Source organism: Anolis sagrei, chromosome 3, assembly GCF_037176765.1.
Source record: "Anolis sagrei isolate rAnoSag1 chromosome 3, rAnoSag1.mat, whole genome shotgun sequence".
Taxonomy (NCBI): Eukaryota; Metazoa; Chordata; class Lepidosauria; order Squamata; family Dactyloidae; genus Anolis; species Anolis sagrei.
The window spans coordinates 68,668,176-68,686,084 of record NC_090023.1 but is presented as its reverse complement, the minus strand read 5'-3'; the positions used below and the strand labels follow the sequence as shown (position 1 = coordinate 68,686,084).

The 17,909-nt window shown below is 37.7% G+C and overlaps 1 protein-coding gene across 8 annotated transcripts in view; it reads left to right on the top strand.

Moving 5' to 3' along the window:
* The window catches only part of TIAM1 (TIAM Rac1 associated GEF 1), a 260,834-nt gene that overhangs the window by 194,418 nt on the left and 48,507 nt on the right, over positions 1–17,909 (top strand). For all 8 annotated transcript variants that reach the window (XM_060770440.2, XM_060770445.2, XM_060770442.2 and 5 more), the window contains 3 exons: positions 2,758–2,928; positions 10,263–10,367; positions 13,808–13,889. In XM_060770440.2, the coding sequence (XP_060626423.2) occupies positions 2,758–2,928; positions 10,263–10,367; positions 13,808–13,889 (358 nt within the window). The remainder of the gene's footprint in view (positions 1–2,757; positions 2,929–10,262; positions 10,368–13,807; positions 13,890–17,909) is intronic.

Below are 17,909 nucleotides of genomic sequence, written 5' to 3'. Positions count from 1 at the left end.
TATCATTGTGTATATCACATAAGACCTCTGCTCTGTGTATATCACATAAGACCTCTGCTAATCTGATGTGATTAGGGCAGATTAACATAGTTTTTTTTTTACACTTGATCAATGTGTGCACGTTAATGAGACTTCTGTTTTGGTAATTACAATTTGGTTTTGTTACCTTCATAAGTCTCAAAAGGAAACTGGGCTATGAAATGTCATTACTTCAGGGCCAGGGGTCATATAGTTAATCAAGCAAATGGTGATTTATCGGTGTGATGGCTTTGAAAACTAATGGGAATTCCATATATCTGTCACTTACTAGAAATTATATCCCTAAGGGTATAACTTAAATCTAGAAAAACTAAGGAACATTTGGCATGAATCCTGTCCTTTGCTAAGATGTAATAAAAATACTCGTTCAACTAATTCCATAATTAATAAAAGAACAATCTAACTTTGATACAAGAATAATAGTGTCTTTTTGTTTAATTTATATCTCATCAAGACTTCCTGTCTGCATACTTTCCACTGATTCTACGTTCTATGGGCAATCCAATGTACACAAGGAATTCGATGCCAGGAAATTAGCCCATTGAGTGAGCACTGCATGTGAATGCGTGTTTGCATGCAATTGGGATTCAAGTATGAAATTACTCCTTAGCAAAGTAGATAGTGTACTCATAGCAAGGAAAGGAGTTTTGCCAACAGATGATTGTCTCAGAGTCATCTCAATTTTGAATTTAGGGTAGATTTGTGTTAGGTCCCCCATCAGCCCACAGGTATGTGCACCAATGCTGCACTTCTTGCTGCTACAGCTAACATTTTTTTGTGATTGTTGTTGGGGTTTCTGGCACCTGTGTGACAGCATCTGTGAGGATTCCAGAGTATATTTCCATATAATGAATCAGTAGTAAAAAGCCAGTGTAATTTTAGCCTGTTTCATAGAATCATAGAGTTGGAAGAGACCCCTTGCTATGCAGGGAAAGCACAACCAAAACCCCCATGACAGATGGCCATCCAGCCCTTGCTTAAAAGCCTATAAAGAAGGAGCATCAGTCCCAGATCAAGGGAAGTAGTGCCATTCTACTTTACTTTGGTCAGGCCTCACCCGTTATGCTGTGTCCAGCTTTGGGCAGCACATTTCAGGAAGGATAATGATAAGTTGGCATGTGAAATGATCAAAAGTTTGGAAATCAAGCCTTACGAGAAATGCCTTAGGGTGTTGGGTATGTTTAGGTTGAAGAAGTAAAGGAAATAAAGTGAACTAGTTTTCTTCTGCTCCAGAGACTAGAACATAAGCCAATGGATTCACATTACAGGCTGAGCATTCCTTATACAGAAATCTGAAATATAAAAGACTCCAAAATCCAAAATTTGTATTCAGCTGGATGACTGTGATGGGGACACCTTTACCTTATGATGTTTCAGTGTACATTAATTTTGCTTAATGTACAAAATTATTTTTAAAAATTGTGTATAAAATCTTCATGCCATGTTTTCTGCTGCCCTGGAGACTAGGACGCAGAACAATGGCTTCAAACTACAGGAAAGGAGATTCCACCTGAACATTAGAAAGAACTTCCTAACTGTGAGAGCAGTTCAGCAGTGGAACTCTTTGCCCTGGAGTGTGGTGGAGGTTCCTACTTTAGAGGCTTTTAAGCAGAGGCTGGATGACCATCTGTTGGGGCTGCTTTGAATATGATTTTCCCACTTCTTGGCAGGGAGTTGAACTGGATGGCCCATGAGGTCTCTTCCAACTCTTATGATTCTATGATTCTATGTATATAATATTTACATGAAACATAAATGAATGTTATGTTTAGAACTGAGTCCCATCTCCACATAACTCATGGATTTGCAAATATTTCAAAATCCACAAAAACCTGAAATCCAAACACTTCTGATCCCAAGGGACCCCACTTAAAATGTTGGCTGTGAGAACTGTTTCACAGTAGAGTAGATTGTTGCATGTAGTGGTGGATTTCCCTTTGGGTTGGACTAGGTTGCCCTTGCAGTCCCTTCCAACTCTAAGATTCTATAATTCCATGATTCTATAATTCTAACTAACTTTATTGGAGTTGGTGTGAGTCAGGCCCGTAGCCAGGATTTTGTTGAGTTTGATTCGGGGCTGAGTTTGATTCGGGGGGGGGGGGCTGAGTCTGAGTGAAAGAGGGTCTACCCTAGCAAACCTTTTGTATCGTTACCCCAATACCCCCATGCATATGGGATATATTGAGCATGGTGATCAGATCATGATATGAATAACATAACAGTTTAAATAATGTACCAGTAAGGCCTTCCCGCAAACCACCATGAGAATTTCGGGGGGGGGGGGGGGGGACTGAAGCCTGACGTGAGTTTTATCTATATTTCTGTCCAAGTGATCAATATGGCTGCTGTGATTGGAGTGAAGCTGAAGCTTCTTTCTACCCTAGTGTTCTATAGCCTCTTCATTCAATCCCACCAATTCTTCTGGATATTATTGGAACTGGAGTGAAGCTAAAGCTTTCCTGCCATTGAATTGTGCTATATGTATTTCTGGTGTGTATATATGTGCTCGTCCATAACCAGGCATAGAGCTGATGGTTTCTGGGCAACTGATAGCATCTTTCTGACAATCAATCACCCACACATAATATGTTTTCATTTTGTTATTTAATTGGGTGAAAAAAAGGTGAATTTTACATTTTTTTACATTTGTTGTTAAGAGACAAGTAGAGATTCCTGTCATACCAGAAGTATTTTTGACCCTTGTATTTTTCTCTTTAGAGAGAGAAAGAAGTGGTGCTAACTACTGTCCATCCACACAATCCTGACTCTGACATCTGGGTTCATGAGTATTTCACCCCATCCTGGTACAGTCTGCCAAATAACCAGTCTGCTTTGACTGTAGTGCACCCTGGAGACACAACAAGAGATGTCCTGGAAATGATTTGTAAGGTAAAAAGGAGACTCTGTGCCAAAAGACTTTTTGAATTATATATTGTGTTATTGTTTTGTTCCCGTTTCAGAGCAACAAAACCTGCAACCCTGTGGTTTAATTTCATTTGGAATGAAAAATTGCAGAAAACTTAGTTTCCCATATTGGGAGTTTTCTTCCTTTTGAGTGATGTTTACTCTTCAAAAGCTATCTGCTTTCTGTGTGAGAGAATTGGCATGTGAGGGAAGGCTGTTTGTCTTCATGTTCCTGAAATGCATGTTGAAATTTGTATTCCTGACTGAAAAAAATATATTTTGAAATTGAATTTTAGTTTTTGGGGAGAGGATCGCTGTTTTCTTCCATGAACAAAACCAATGGTGTTAGTCAAATAATTATCCTTTACATCAGCATTATGGTGAATTTAGTGACATCATACAGGCTTTAAAATGCAAGTGTTGGAAAAAACAGGGCTCTTCATGTGTTTTGGTCACTGACATATTTTTAAATCTGGTAAGCTTTCCTTTCCATATAGGTAATGGGAAAGACCTTCGCATGCTTGGAAAGTTTATTTTACAAGCACTTGCATCTGCAACAGTCTGAAACATTTCCCATCTTTCTCTCCCAATTATGTATAACTTTGAAGTAGCTGCGTGCTATTCCTTGCTACCCATTTTCTGCAGATTCCTTTTATCTGTTCAACTTAGACCGAATGGTAGAATCCTTCGAGAAGGTGGGCAAGCTCCAGCAAAATTAATTTTCACCCAAGTACATTGGCCTAATTTTTTTGTACTTGTATTCCATCTTTAACAGTTTCTCTGTGCCTACAGCTCTATCTCACTCTGCCCCCTACTGAATATTTCACTTGTGTAGATATTAAATAATGTATGTACTTGTAGTTATAGGGATATTGCGTTTAAACTCCAGTTAGTGGCTGCATTTCTACCAGGCAAACAAAGAATCAAAATCCTGCTTTCAGAATTTGTTTTGATAGGAGAAAGACTAACCAGAAGCTTCAAGGTGCATCTGCAGTGTAAAATTAAGGCAATTTGGCATCACTTTGACTACCATGGCCTGGCAATCATAATTTTACAAGATCTTTAGCCTTCTCTAACAACAAGTGCTAATGCCTCACCAAACTAGAACTCCCATGATTTTATAACATTCAGCTATGGTAGTTAAAGTGATGTCAGACTGCATTATGTCTACTATGTAGATGCATCCCCAGTTCTGATTTAACTCTGTTTAATTGATTAATTAATATTCCTCCTTTCTTCTGACATGGGACCAAGACAACTTTGCAGTATCATGAAAACAAAATGCTGTTTAAAACCTGATTATAATATGTTCAAAATAATAATAATAATAATAATAATAATAATAATAATAATAATTTGACAAAACCATTTGCTTAACTCTAAACTTTTTCATCCCTGGTGAACTCCTATCTGCTGAAACTATTCTCACTAGGATTAGGGGGATGTGATCAAATGCTGAAGGAACTACGTAGGTGTGAGAAAGTAGGTGTGAGAAAAGCATCAAAAATATATATGTATTGCAGTTTACAAAATGCATCAACATAATGTTAATTAAAGATAAAACAGGATGCTTTTGAATTATGTTGTTTTGTTTTGTTCAGACAGTGTAGTCCTTGTGCACACACTTTCCACATTTGATTCATGTTTTGTTATTGTATGTGGTCTGATTCCTCTATGGCCACTTTCTAAACTAATTATCACATTATTTTCAAACGCCCCACATTTTGAATTATTAAACAAGATATTAACCAAAGAGTTCAAGTCTACCTTAATGTGTTATCTATGCATTGTTATGTTGTACTCATTTTGGCGCTGTGGTCAAAACACAGTCACAATTGGCCATTGACACCTCCAGAAGCAAAGATCAATCTTTGGCTAAATAAATAGAAAATTTTATTGCCTCTCCCCTTGCACCATTCAATGTAAGCAGAGTCTTGTATTTTTAAATCAGAAGTGAATTTCTAAACAATTATCTGATTTTAGGATTTTTTTTAAAACCGATTTTTTGCCAATATTTGCCGATACCAGAGAATCTTGGGGAAAGCATTGTCCAAAATAGCACAATTTACCGCCCCACCATATTATGGGAACCCAATTTCGGGGAAACAATTTTAGCCTTCCAGGTGTTTTCCCCCCAGCAGGGTCAGATATAAAGGTATAGAAATTTGACTTGTTTCTTTAAGTATATGATATATATGATATTTAAAGCATCTTGAGCTAATGCAACTTTATATTAACACACTATTGTGCATTTCCAACTATGAAAGAGATGTATTGTTGAAGAATGGTAAAAGTGTCTGTGAAGTGATACTCACCACATATGAATTATTGGCAGTAACAATGACAGAAATCTGGAAACGAATTTTCAGAAGAAGAAAGCTATTTATTTGGTCACATCATTTTTTTTACTAATTATCTGGCTTCCCAGGTGCTTTGTTGAATTCATTCACTTGGAGAAAGGAATCAATAAAATATATGTATTGCAGTTTACAAGCTAACATAGAAATGTGTCCCCTCGGGGAGATAGGGCAGAATATAAATAAAGTCTATTATTATTATTATTATTATTATTATTATTATCACATCATTACCTTACATCCTCTGAGGATGTTTGCCATAGATGCAGGCGAAACGTCAGGAGAGAATGCCTCTAGAACATGACCATATAGCTCGAGAAAACCTACAGCAACCCATTATTATTATTATTATTATTGTTATTATTATTATTATTAATTGCAAGCTCCACTATAGAAAGAAATCACCCTTGCAATCCGTGGCCTTCACCCAATGAACCTCTACTAATGAACAAAAGTGAAACGCTAAAAGCAGTTTGCATGATACTCTGGATCTTTAAAATTCAAGTTAAGCCTTGGAAAAATAAAACTTTTAACTTTTAAAGAAAAATCCAGCATTGCACAGAAGATGTGAGGGATGCCTTTGTTTGGGGTAATTATATATTGTATTCACTGACAAATGAGTTTCTATAGACTGATGTTCCTGGAGAAATATCTCATTGTAGCCAAGATCACATGACATTTTTTTAAAAAAGAAGACACACAATGAGCAAAAAATTATGAAATGTTCTTTATAATGGTTTTATTTTAGGGCTTTTGAGAAAAAAAAAAGGAGTTAGCTTCTGAGCTATTTCCCCTTTAGTACAGTATACTTCTCCTGAAGAACAATTCCTAAGTGCTCATCCAGCTAATTTTTAAGGTTCAGATTGCAAGCATGTCAGGTCATGGTTGGGATTTTAACAGCTTTGACATCAAGCGTTCTGGCTTAACTGAATTGTGATTCAGGCTATACATCTGTCTCTTCCTTTCTTTATTATCAGTGTAAGACAATACTGATGATTACATTCTTTTCCATAACATCTAATAATGAATCTTTCTCTTCTGTCTCTTGCATTCAGCTCATTCTTTTCCCTTTAAATTCTCTGATCCACATCATTTCACATCAGTTTGTCATCTGCCATCTGAGAACCAAGTTCTGGTATAGTAAACATTTCAAGCTCTACATTTCATGTAAACCTCTTCGTGCTCTAGTTGTTGTTGTTGTTCAGACTTCCCGTGTTGTAAATCTTACCTTGAGGATGGGAATCAAAGGGATTCAAAACCAGATTTACTGGACCTTCAGGACTACTATCCTGCCAGTTGCAAAAATGCTCAGGGTTTTTCAGTGGGATATTTTGTTTTGTAGTGTTTCGCATATTGCAAAACGCTTTGTAGTTTTCTAGCTGGAAAACATTCTTTGCAGACAAAATCTATGTATTCAACCCTTGCTTTTTTAAGGTAGATCTGAGAACACTCTTTGTTTTGAAAGCTAGAAAGGTACATTCAGTCAGAAATGGAGGGACTCACCAGGGTAAATCACCAAGGTTTGTTCCTTTTTCTGAAGTGTCAGATTTGCCAACAAATCACTGAATTTTGTTGCTATGGCCATTTGTTGTTGTTTTTTGCCTTCAAGTCATTTCTTACCCAAGGCAAAAGAGTTTTTTTTATAAGAGTTGTTCAGAAGTGGTTTGCTATCGCCTTCCTCTGAGGCTAAGAGAGTTTTACTTTTGCTCAAGGTCACCCAGTGCAGGGGAATCAAACCTTGGTCACCAAAGTTGTAGTCCAGTGATCAAGCCACTACACCATAATGACTCCTTCTAAAGTTGGTTCCCTCAAAACTTCCCTTTAAAACAAGTTTCCCAGAGACTTGCAGCTTGTTTTCAAACTGAATAACTCTCTTGGGAGGCTTCCAGGAATGCCTTTCAGTTAGAAAATGTGATGCCTGCTCCTAGCATGCTTTGTGGCAATCTGAAATTGAGATAGATTCTAACATGATCATCCTGCCAAAACACAGAGGTGAAGTGGAAAAAAAATAGCAGTGATTCATGATAGGCTCTGCAGAAGCCAGTAGCCACACATTGCCTACTCAGGTGGAGCTAAGAGATACATCAGTGGCCCTGTCAGGCATTTCCCTCTGTTTCTGGAAATGAGCTTGCTGCCTGTAAAACAAAGGAGAGAAAGCATTCTAAAACTACCATTTTTTTTTTTTTGCTTGCATGCTTTTGCTAGTCCTAGTTGTTTGGGCTTTAGGGAAGAGCTTGCTAATAACCAACCTCTTCCAGAGGTCTGTCTCAGACTGTGAGAATTGGGTCTTTCCCTCCAGGATAAGGAAAGAGGGTCAAAGAACTGCTGTTTGTCAGCATATAGCCATCAATATTTACGGTTAGCTTTCTGCTGCCCGGACACTAGTCTCTGTGGGTTCTCTAGCATGTCAGATTAAATTTCCCTGACAGGCCTTTCAGTCACTTCTTTCCCTGCCCTCGACAACTCTGAAGCCGAATGAGCTGTGGAATATACAGGAGGTTCCCAGTGATTGCTCACTGACAGAAAGAGGCTGTTGGAAAGAGGCTAGTGGGTCATCTGTTCCATTCACGTGATTTTTATTTCCTCCATACTTGTGTTGGCTTGTCAGGTTTCATTTTTATATGTTTCTCAAGAGATATTCTTTCCCCGGGTCTTTTATTCTCTGATACATGCTGTTGCTAACCTTCTTTCAAATTCTGTTATCCCTGAAAGAAGTCTGAATTCTGCTGGACTTATTTGAGGAGGGGGGATGTTTAGACATTAAAACAGTAACACCACCACAGAAGGCGAGAGCCAACACTATTGACTGATCCTGGTTGTTTGGTGCTTAGCGAAGGTGTCACTGTGAAAACTGGGAATTTCCTTTCCCTTCTTTTCTGTTTGGGAATCATGGAGTGGGGGCTGTAGAGGGAAGGTGGGATCCATTATACCAGCAGTGTCTATTCCATTATGGCAAGTAGTCACAGTTAGATACAACCCAGAGCTATTTGACTACAAACAAAGATGATTTTGATATGTATTTATGCTGAGAAAGTTTGTCTTCATAACAGGTTTAGATATCGACCACACTGGGGCTGACTTTAACTCTGTGTCGTGAGCATACTGTTGGTGGTTGTGGCTCTGGCTCGAAGTTGCCATGGGCTTGAGGCAAGTAATGATTGCCCTCAGGCCACAGCCGCCCTCTAATGAATGGCAGCAAGCTTTTACCCATCCTTTCCTGGGGATGCTGTTATCTCTCCCCAGAGGCAAGGGCATTGTAGGATCAATCACAGGCAGGGGGCCTTTCATGTCCTTTTCATCTTGAAAGACATGCAGTACTCTTCCTCATGCTGCTGTTGGGCTGCCTCCAGTCTTGAGAACAACAACATCACACAATGTGGTTTTGGCTACTTCTTGAGGCCAGTGCCACTCAAAGGATTAGTTCCTGAAATGATGCAGATGCCCAGGCCATTGTGTGCAGGTTCCTGGAAAGTTTTTAGGCACAAAGGAATAGCTGTACTTTGGCCACAAATATGGGTACATTGGGAAAAAACAATTGCCAACCTCCTCACATCAGGCAGCCCAAGAAGCATTGTTTTCAACCACAAAAGGATGGCTTCTTGACAGCACCCGACTATTCACTGAATGCTTAGGATTGTCAGAGTGAAAACTGGGGGCACTTATGTCTTCAGTGTTTGGGTAGAAGAGTGACAGTCAGCATGTGTTGTTTGTCACACAGCTAGGTAACAAGCCACACCCATTGGCATTCCCTTTCCTACACAGTAATTAAAGGAACAGGAGCCCTCCCGACTTTGAAAACTCTAGAAGTGCTGGTGCTCTTTTTTTGGTTGGGCCTAAGTCCAGTTGTTAGTCTCAGCTAAAGTATGCCTGTCATATCAGACTTGGGACAATCAAAGTTGATGAGTCAACTCTTACATAAACTTCACTAATAGAGCTGTGAGTCTGCTCTAAGTGGAGTTAACAATTGTTTTTACATTTAGGTGTAAGAAGGACCTGGGTTGTGTATGCCTTTATTGACTTTAGTGGACCATGACTTGAAGCAATTTAGAAGATGGAATAGTGACACAGTAACTTTTTTTCAGTTGGAAGAAAGTATTTTAGGGGATAAAGGGAGTAAGCAGTCAAAATATGAATGTTGGGAAGACCATCTGACTGGCTTTCATTATTTTCCCCAAAGATGTAGGCCTTCCATAGCGATGAGAGAAAGCTGCACTTACTTGACCTGCTTTGGTGATTTTTTGTCTGCTTTTAGCTTTCTGAAATAATTCTAAAATAGCACTTTTGTGGTGATCGCATAGATTCCTCATAAATAGACTGATTTTAATATGCAACAGATAATTGGAACAGAGGGTGGGAGTGCAAATGCCATAATCTTGAACTAATTATAATTAACCATTTTAATGATGCACATTATTTAGGATGAGAAATTATTTGAAATGCACATAATTTGTAATCCATTTTGGGATGATGCTATGTAATACATGAAATTTACAATGCTAATCCGGTTAGCTAGCATTTGATATCTTAATCGCAGACTACATCAAGATCCAAAAAGAAAGTTGCCTTCTAATACATGTACTTTTAAGAAAGTTATGTTGTTAGATACGCGGGAGATAGCATCTCCCTTCTTTTCTCCCATGATGCAGTACACCTTTTCTCTGCAATAGCTGTATTTTCATCCATTTGGTAGTTGACAAGAGCGAGTTCTAGCACTCTTCTACTTGGAATAATAAATGTGTTTTTACAACATCAAGAAGGAGTTATGTGAGCATTTCTGTTTTCTGAGTGAGGAATACATTATTTTTCAAGGGCTGTTTAGACAATATGTTTGGAAGCTTCCTTTTAAGAAGAGAAGATCTCTCCTTCAATTTTCAGAGACATCTTTCTGTGAAAGAAAATGGCTACTGGTTTTCTTCTCTATCATTTTTATTAATGTTTCCCTGCAACTCTTTTTTGTTTCAGGCACATCAACTGGATTATTCAGCACACTATTTGCGCCTAAGGTTCTTATCAGGAAACCAAATGCAATCCTATATACCAAAGTTAGAAGAGGACATTTCTGAATTGGTAATTTCATTCTTCAGCAACCATTCTTGGGATCTGTATTTTTTAAAATGCAATTTTCTATCAGTATTTGGTGTGTGTGTGTGTGTGTCTGTGTGCCAATGTCTGAAGGACATGCAGTCAATAACAAGATCTTTTCTCAAACGCAGCAAGATAAGAAGCTGTTATTATGTCATTTCGCTTTCCTTCCTAGAAGTATATAGTGATATACTTGGGTCTTCCTTCTCCTTATTATTCCAATAACTTGTTCTTATATAATACACTAAGGCTTTGTGATTGATCCAAGGTCACTCTGTAAGAACTTTGTTGTTGTGTGGCAATTTGGTCTTTTTGCCCTTAGACCAAATACAGAGCAAAATGTGCTTTGGCATCATTCATCTACCATTCACGGCTCACAGAACATTCAGAAATGGAAGCCTGGATGGACATAGAAGTAGATAAGCAAAGATAGCAGGGTTAGGACTTTTGATTTCTTAATGCTGACCAGGAAATCTGGAGCTTGAATATCAAATGGTCTCTTTTGAAGATATACTTAAGAAAATTGTTACATTGTTTTACATTTAAACAAACCAAACATCACATCTTTTTGGAACATTTGGTGAAGTAATGCGAATAGGGAAAGGTGGTAAATACTGACCCCTGGGGGAGATAAATGAAACATCTGAATTAAAATGTTTTCTAAGGTTAAATCTGAATGACAGAACAGAAGCTTAATTCTTTTACAGCACATAACCATAATTTAAAAAGTTAATTAAAAAAATTATTAGTTACAGTTATCATTAAAGTAACTATTCAGTTTCCTGTTTTTCAAAAGTAACTATTTTAGTTATTCAGCAGCAATAGCAGAAGACAAGGCACTTTATGACGCTGTGTTTAAATCATATGATTTAACCCCAACCACTTATTGATTACATATTTATCTAACTGTAGGATCCCTTGTGAGCCAGGAGATAATACATAAATACTTTAAATAAATTTAAATACATCACTATAAAAATAACTTTGAAACTCCCCTAAGAAATGGCATTATCCATATTGAAGTTATGGCCATACTATCTTAATTATGACGCTAAAAGAAGTATTGGTCAATAGTTATGTGTAGCCATTGCGTCCAACCAATGTTTTCAACATTACTGCCCAAGGAAATATTCCCACATTATCATTCCATATATGGAGTACACCAATACCCAGTGTGATCTATTGGCTTGAGTTTTGGACTACAACTCTAGGAGGCCACAGTTTGAATGCAGCCATTGTCAGGTCCCTATCATTCAGCCTTAGAAGAAGGCAGCCTCCTCCAAATAAATCCTTCCAAGAAAACTATTATTTGGTTGCCATAAGTCTGAGTTGTCTTGAAGGCACAAAAAAAAAATGTACAACATTCTACATGTAAGCCAGTCTTGGAAAGTGATGAAAGGACTGGCATTATGAAGATAATGCCAGTCCATAATGAAGATAATGCCAGTCCATAATGCTGGACTGGCATTATGAAGATTCAGGATTCGGCCTGAACCAGTTGTCAGGGCTGTTGCCTCCTTGAACTTGTGGTTAGAAGGACTATTACAAATATGACAAATAACGTAAACTGAGACATAAGAAACAAATAAGGTGGAAATGTCCGTTTTACGCCCTGTTTCCTTTTCCCTTAATAAACTAAACCTTTGTTAAATGTTAGGGATATACATAACTTAATAAAATGTAATAGGCAAAGCGAAACCTACCTTATTATTTTCTGAAGTACCTCCCAGCTAGAGCCTTACTCAACCCCTTTCTGTAGGTACAACCTGGTTGTGTTCCCTTCTTTGGCAGACATTGTACTTATTAGCTGAATTCCTCTCCCTCTGTGCTCAGTCAATTTTTCATGAGCAAACTGTGGTGGAAACACTTTATTAATCATTTTAGGACACCAGGGGCATTTTTGAATAATTATTATGGATACACATACAGATCTAACCATTAAAACATGTTTCTTTTTCATTTTTGAAATGTATAAGTATGCAGATGAACCTAATTTTTTTGCTCAGGGATATGACACTCTTTGATACTCTTTTAATTTACTTTTTTTGGTTGTATACAGCTTGATTAAAATGTATGGATATTGCATTTTAGGAGGGAAGAGATACTGTATTAGTAAGCAAAATTCCTTTTAAAAATGAAGATACTTTTGTACCCTTCTTTAAGAAATAAGATGAATATAATATAGGAAGAGGATTCATGACACTCTATTCAGCCATGCTGAGAACCAATATTTACAATTAAATTAGCAGGCAAACATATCAATAAGCAGACTGGTTCAAACTGTCAAGTTTTTCCTGCCCTTTTTATTCCCTCTGTATTCCTTTGTCTTCTTCTTAACCTCCTCTTGCCCCACCTGATGAACTGAAGAGGGCTTTGGAATTTATTTATTTATTATTTATTTAGCAATTTTGTATACCGGTCTTCTCTCCTCTGTCGAGGGACTCGGGCCGGTTTCCAACAGTAATATCACAAACAGTCATTAAAAACATCATATAGCATATTAAACTAAAACGTTAAAATAGCAAAATGCAATCACATAATTACAATGGTCAGTCGTCATAGTAAATTCGTTGTTCGTCATTTGTCGTCATCCATCCATATCACAGAATATTGACTCACTCGTCGAAAGCCAAACTCCATAGCCAAGTTTTCACCCGTTTTCTGAATGTCAAGATGGAAGGGGCAGCTCTGATCTCCAGAGGGAGAGAGTTCCAGAGCCGAGGGGCCACCACCGAGAAGGCCCTGTCCCTCGTCCCCACCAGTTGCGCTTGTGAGGCCGGTGGGACCGAGAGCAGGGCCCCTCCAGACGATCTTAACAATCTAGATGGTTCATAGGGGAGAATACGTTCGGACAGGTAAACTGGGCCGGAGTCGTTTAGGGCTTTATAGGTTAACACCAGCACTTTGAATTGTGCTCGGAAGCTAATTGGCAGCCAGTGGAGCTGGTGCAACAGAGGAGTAGTATGCTCCCTGTACCCTGCTCGTGTTAGAATTCTGGCTGCCGCTCGTTGGACTAGTTGGAGCTTCTGGGCAGTCTTCATAGGCAACCCCACATAGAGAGCGTTGCAGTAATGTAAACGGGATGTAACCAAAGCGTGGACCACCGTGGCCAAGTCAGACTTCCCAAGGTATGGGCTGAAGGTCTGAAATGGTTTCTCGACTTTTCTATGAAGACACATTATTGATTTCACAAAAATGGCAAGGAAAGAATAGGCAGAAAAGTAATCACAATGCCTTTGACCACAATTTGATTTGGTAGTTTTATCTGTCTGCTCACTCCAGCCTTCAGTGTTCACACTGCTACAACCATTTGTTTGTATATTATTTATGGCTTGTCCCAAAATTCAGAATACTTTGTAAAAAATGACAAGTGGCATGATGTGTCTTTGTAACAGACTTTTCTTAAAGCTATTTTGCCTTTTCAGTTATATAAAGAAATTGAAATCTGTGAGAAAATTACACAGAAAATTAAGATAGAAAAATCTGATGCATCATCTGAGAACTATGGTGAGTTTGGAATTTGTATTTATCTTGCGATATTAAATAATTGGTGCTTACAAGTATGCTCTATGAGATTTTAATATAGGTTGATAGGATGCAATGAATAAGAACCGATGGCTGGTTCAGAGGAGTAGCATTCCCAGGACTTGTCAAAATTGTGTGCCAAAAAAATTAAGCTTGTTTGTAAAGCATGGCAGACCTAGCACTTTAGCTAAAAATATACTTGCCTGATACATTGGGATAAGTTTTAATATCTAATTTTCAGTACAAACTTTTTCATTTTGAAAGATAAAACCTGTCAAAAAACAACACATTTCTTGCAGAGAGAGAAAGAGAAAGTATTTATCACTGAACAATGCACAGAACTTTCCCCCAAGAGAAAACTAAGTCTGTTGTTAAGCCTGGAAAAATTATATTTGAGAAATGACTTGTCTTTCAGCAGGAGCCAAGAACCCTGTCAGACTATAATTTTGATACCGAAGCTTTGGGCCTAGAGCTCCATAAAACAGCTTGCACCTCATTACCAAAATAACTTGCTCACCTGATATTTCAAGACTAATCACAATTACCCCAAATGAATTCAATGGCACTGCATTGACTTTACAGTCTGCTCCAATGGACAAAGCATAGGCATCTTTAGTGTTTATACAGACTGATTTAAACTTTTACATTTAATCCATAAGCTGTTTATTCTACAGCTGCAGGGCAAAATATTGAATGAACCAGCAATACAAGAATCTGCTTGAAAGTACAAGGCTTGAACAATGAATATTTATTAGCTAAATTTGACACTGAGTAATCCATGTATTGTTAGTGGAAACTGTCTGTCTTATTTATTAAAGCAGGAGACTAGGAGAGTTCTTTTAAGGCTAGGATTCTTATCAAAGATTTAAATGGTTTGCCGTCACTATCCTGGTTTTAAATGGCATTTAAGTTTATATATAGTTTTAAATGCTAAAGATGGTAAACAAGTGCTTGAAATGCTTTCAACTATTAGTTTTTTTCAAACAATTATTTTAATAAAAGTAGAAGTAGTTCTTTTAATTACATTTCAATTTAGCAGTCCTGTCCATAGTGAAGATAATGTCAGAGGTTCACAGATGGATTTTCTTTGCATTTTGAGACAAAAAGGCACCAGTGACATTTATGTACCTTCTGGCACTCTTCTTGCTATCCATAGATATTGCTTTGAAGGCTGTTTGAGACTCAGTTCCTGCCACATCTGTGTTGATGCCCAATTGTGTGTTAAATGCATTTGCCCCACGAGGATTGTAAATATTTTGCTTAGTAAACAAAAAAGCAAGCTGGTGCCTACATATCCCTAGGAAGCCATCGAAATTAAGAGTAGCACATGCTCTGTTTTAGAGGAGTCTTAGTAATAAATAATGCATGATAGTTAACATGTATTTACATACCTAGGAGTGGGAGATATAAACTGAATCCACCTCAAGGCGAAAACAAAGACAAATGTGAATGTCAAGCATGAGGCACCCTTTTAATTCTTTTTTTACTGCTGTTCTTTTTTCTTCAGAAGTTTTTTTTAGCATGTATAATTTAACCATGAAATATACGGTATAGTGTGATATAACAAAAGATGTTTTTCAAAAGCAGACTACTTTAAATATTCTTTATTATAATAATATCAATAATATGTGAAGTAATAATTATACAGAGCAGACAATATTTATAATACATATATTCAAAATTGAAACCAGTTATTGATTATGAAGGGTAATCTTCAAATATGTAATTTTAAAGCGTTACAAAATATGTTATTTCCCAATCAATCTACTTTCAGACACCAATTCTCTCTAGCATTTGTATAACAAACCAATATCAACATATTAGAAACATTTGAAAAACCAACCATTATCAGGCAAGAAAGATATGTTTTGAAATCCTATAAAATAAATACTAAGTAGGCAGCTTAGTGTACTAGCTGTTGTAGCCCAGACACCTACTTGATCCCCTTTTCACCCAAACACCATACAGATGAACAAGAATAGTAAGTTTATTAAGAAAAGTGTAAATAATATAAGAACGGTTTCAAAATGCATACAGGAGCTAGATTTCCAGAAGCTTAACAAAAACAGGAATCACAAAAATTACTTAAGACAAAAGCAAGAAACTGTAATTGAAGGGTTGTTGCACTTCAATAAAATTATCCCAATGCTTGAAAGTATGAACATGACCATACCCAAAGGCTTGATACTTGAACTTGACTATAATCCCAAAGGCTTGAAACAAGATTTGTAATCCAAGCAGGAGGCATTGAACCTAAACAGGAAAACAAGCTACAGACCCAATAACAGAACTCCTAACTCAGAGCTCCCAAGAGAGACAACTTGACACATGAAAAATCCAATGTTGATCTCCTCACCTAACACTGACTCCAGTTTCTTAAACATTTTCTCTCTGGCCCATGACCTCACTCTTTCTCACACCTGGGTTCCCTCTGTTTATCTTTCAGTCAAGGAGCCCCCGGTGGCGCAGTGGGTTAAACCCCTGTGCCGGCAGGACTGAAGGTTGCAGGTTCAAATCCGGGGAGAGGCGGATGAGCTCCCTCTATCAGCTCCAGCTCCTCATGCGGGGACATGAGAGAAGCCTCCTACAAGGGTGATAAAAATAATCCGGGCGTCCCCTGGGCAACGTCCTTGCAGACGGCCAATTCTCTCATACCAGAAGCGACTTGCAGTTTCTCAAGTCGCTCCTGACACGATAAAAAAAAATCTTTCAGTCTCTGGGAACACCAGATTTCTCTCTGTTTCACACTATCCCGTCTGATCTGTAAACACTGGGTTGTCTGTAACACTCATCCTCAGAGGCTTCACTGGACTCAACACTAGCCCCCAGTGTTGTTCTGTGTATATGTGTATATTTGTCTCGGGGGAATTAAGGTATAGTTCTTCTAGTGAAGAGAAGGATTACCACCTTTCTTCCCCAGTTGGCTTAAGGCCCTGAAATAGGGTATGAGTAAACATGTATATATCCAAAGATGGTCTAAAATGTTTTCCTGGGAAGGGCCTGATGCTTACTCCATCCTCATGGAGGCATACTTAATTATTCATCGCTTTCAATAAGGGATGAATTTGAAATATTCAAAAATCCAGTGAAACAACTCACCAGTGAGAAGTCCCATCCCACCCCTCTTTATTTTTTGCCTTGACTGGTGCAAATCATCATGTGTTGGAAACTGATGTGGATCCACTTGCCTGTCTGTGCCAGCATGGATCAGAATTGTTCTGGCCAGGTTGTTTGTCTAAAGCCCTAATTGCAACAATTGGCATATACAATAGTATATGCCAATAACTTAAACAACATAGGATAATATTCACTGACAATGACAAAACATAAAAGAATTGTATGTATAATTGCTGTATACTAATATGTATATATATAACTTCTGATTGTTTTTAATATTTTGAAAACAATTTTCTACTGATACAGTAGAGTCTCGCTTATCCAACCTTTGCTCATTTTAATGTTCTGTATTATCCAACACAGTCTGCCTACCCCCTAGATCCACAGGTGTTTCAATACATTACGATGTTTTGGTGCTAAATTCATCAATACAGTAATTACTATGTAACGTAACTGTGTATTGAACTGCTTTTTCTGTCGATTTGTTGTAAAACATAATGTTTTGGTCCATAATTTGTAAAATCATAATGTAATTTGACATTTAATAGGCTTTTCCTTTATCCCTCCTTATTATCCAACATTTTTGCTTATCCAATGTTCTGCCGGCCCATTTATGTTGGATAAGTGAAACTCTACTGTACTAGAAATCAAACCCCCAAAGTAGATCCTGGGCCAGTGAAATGTATCGATACTGCAGAGTTGCTTGATGACTGTCAGATTTGAAAGTTGAACATTAATTAGCTCAAAACTGAGCGGTAGGAGTAAAGGCAAACTTGCACGACTTTTTGAAAGTTTCTGTTACATTAATAATTCATTAGCCCCTCAGAACTTTTGTAGCTGAAGAATTTTGGTATAAATACTCTATATAAAGTATTAGTTTAGACA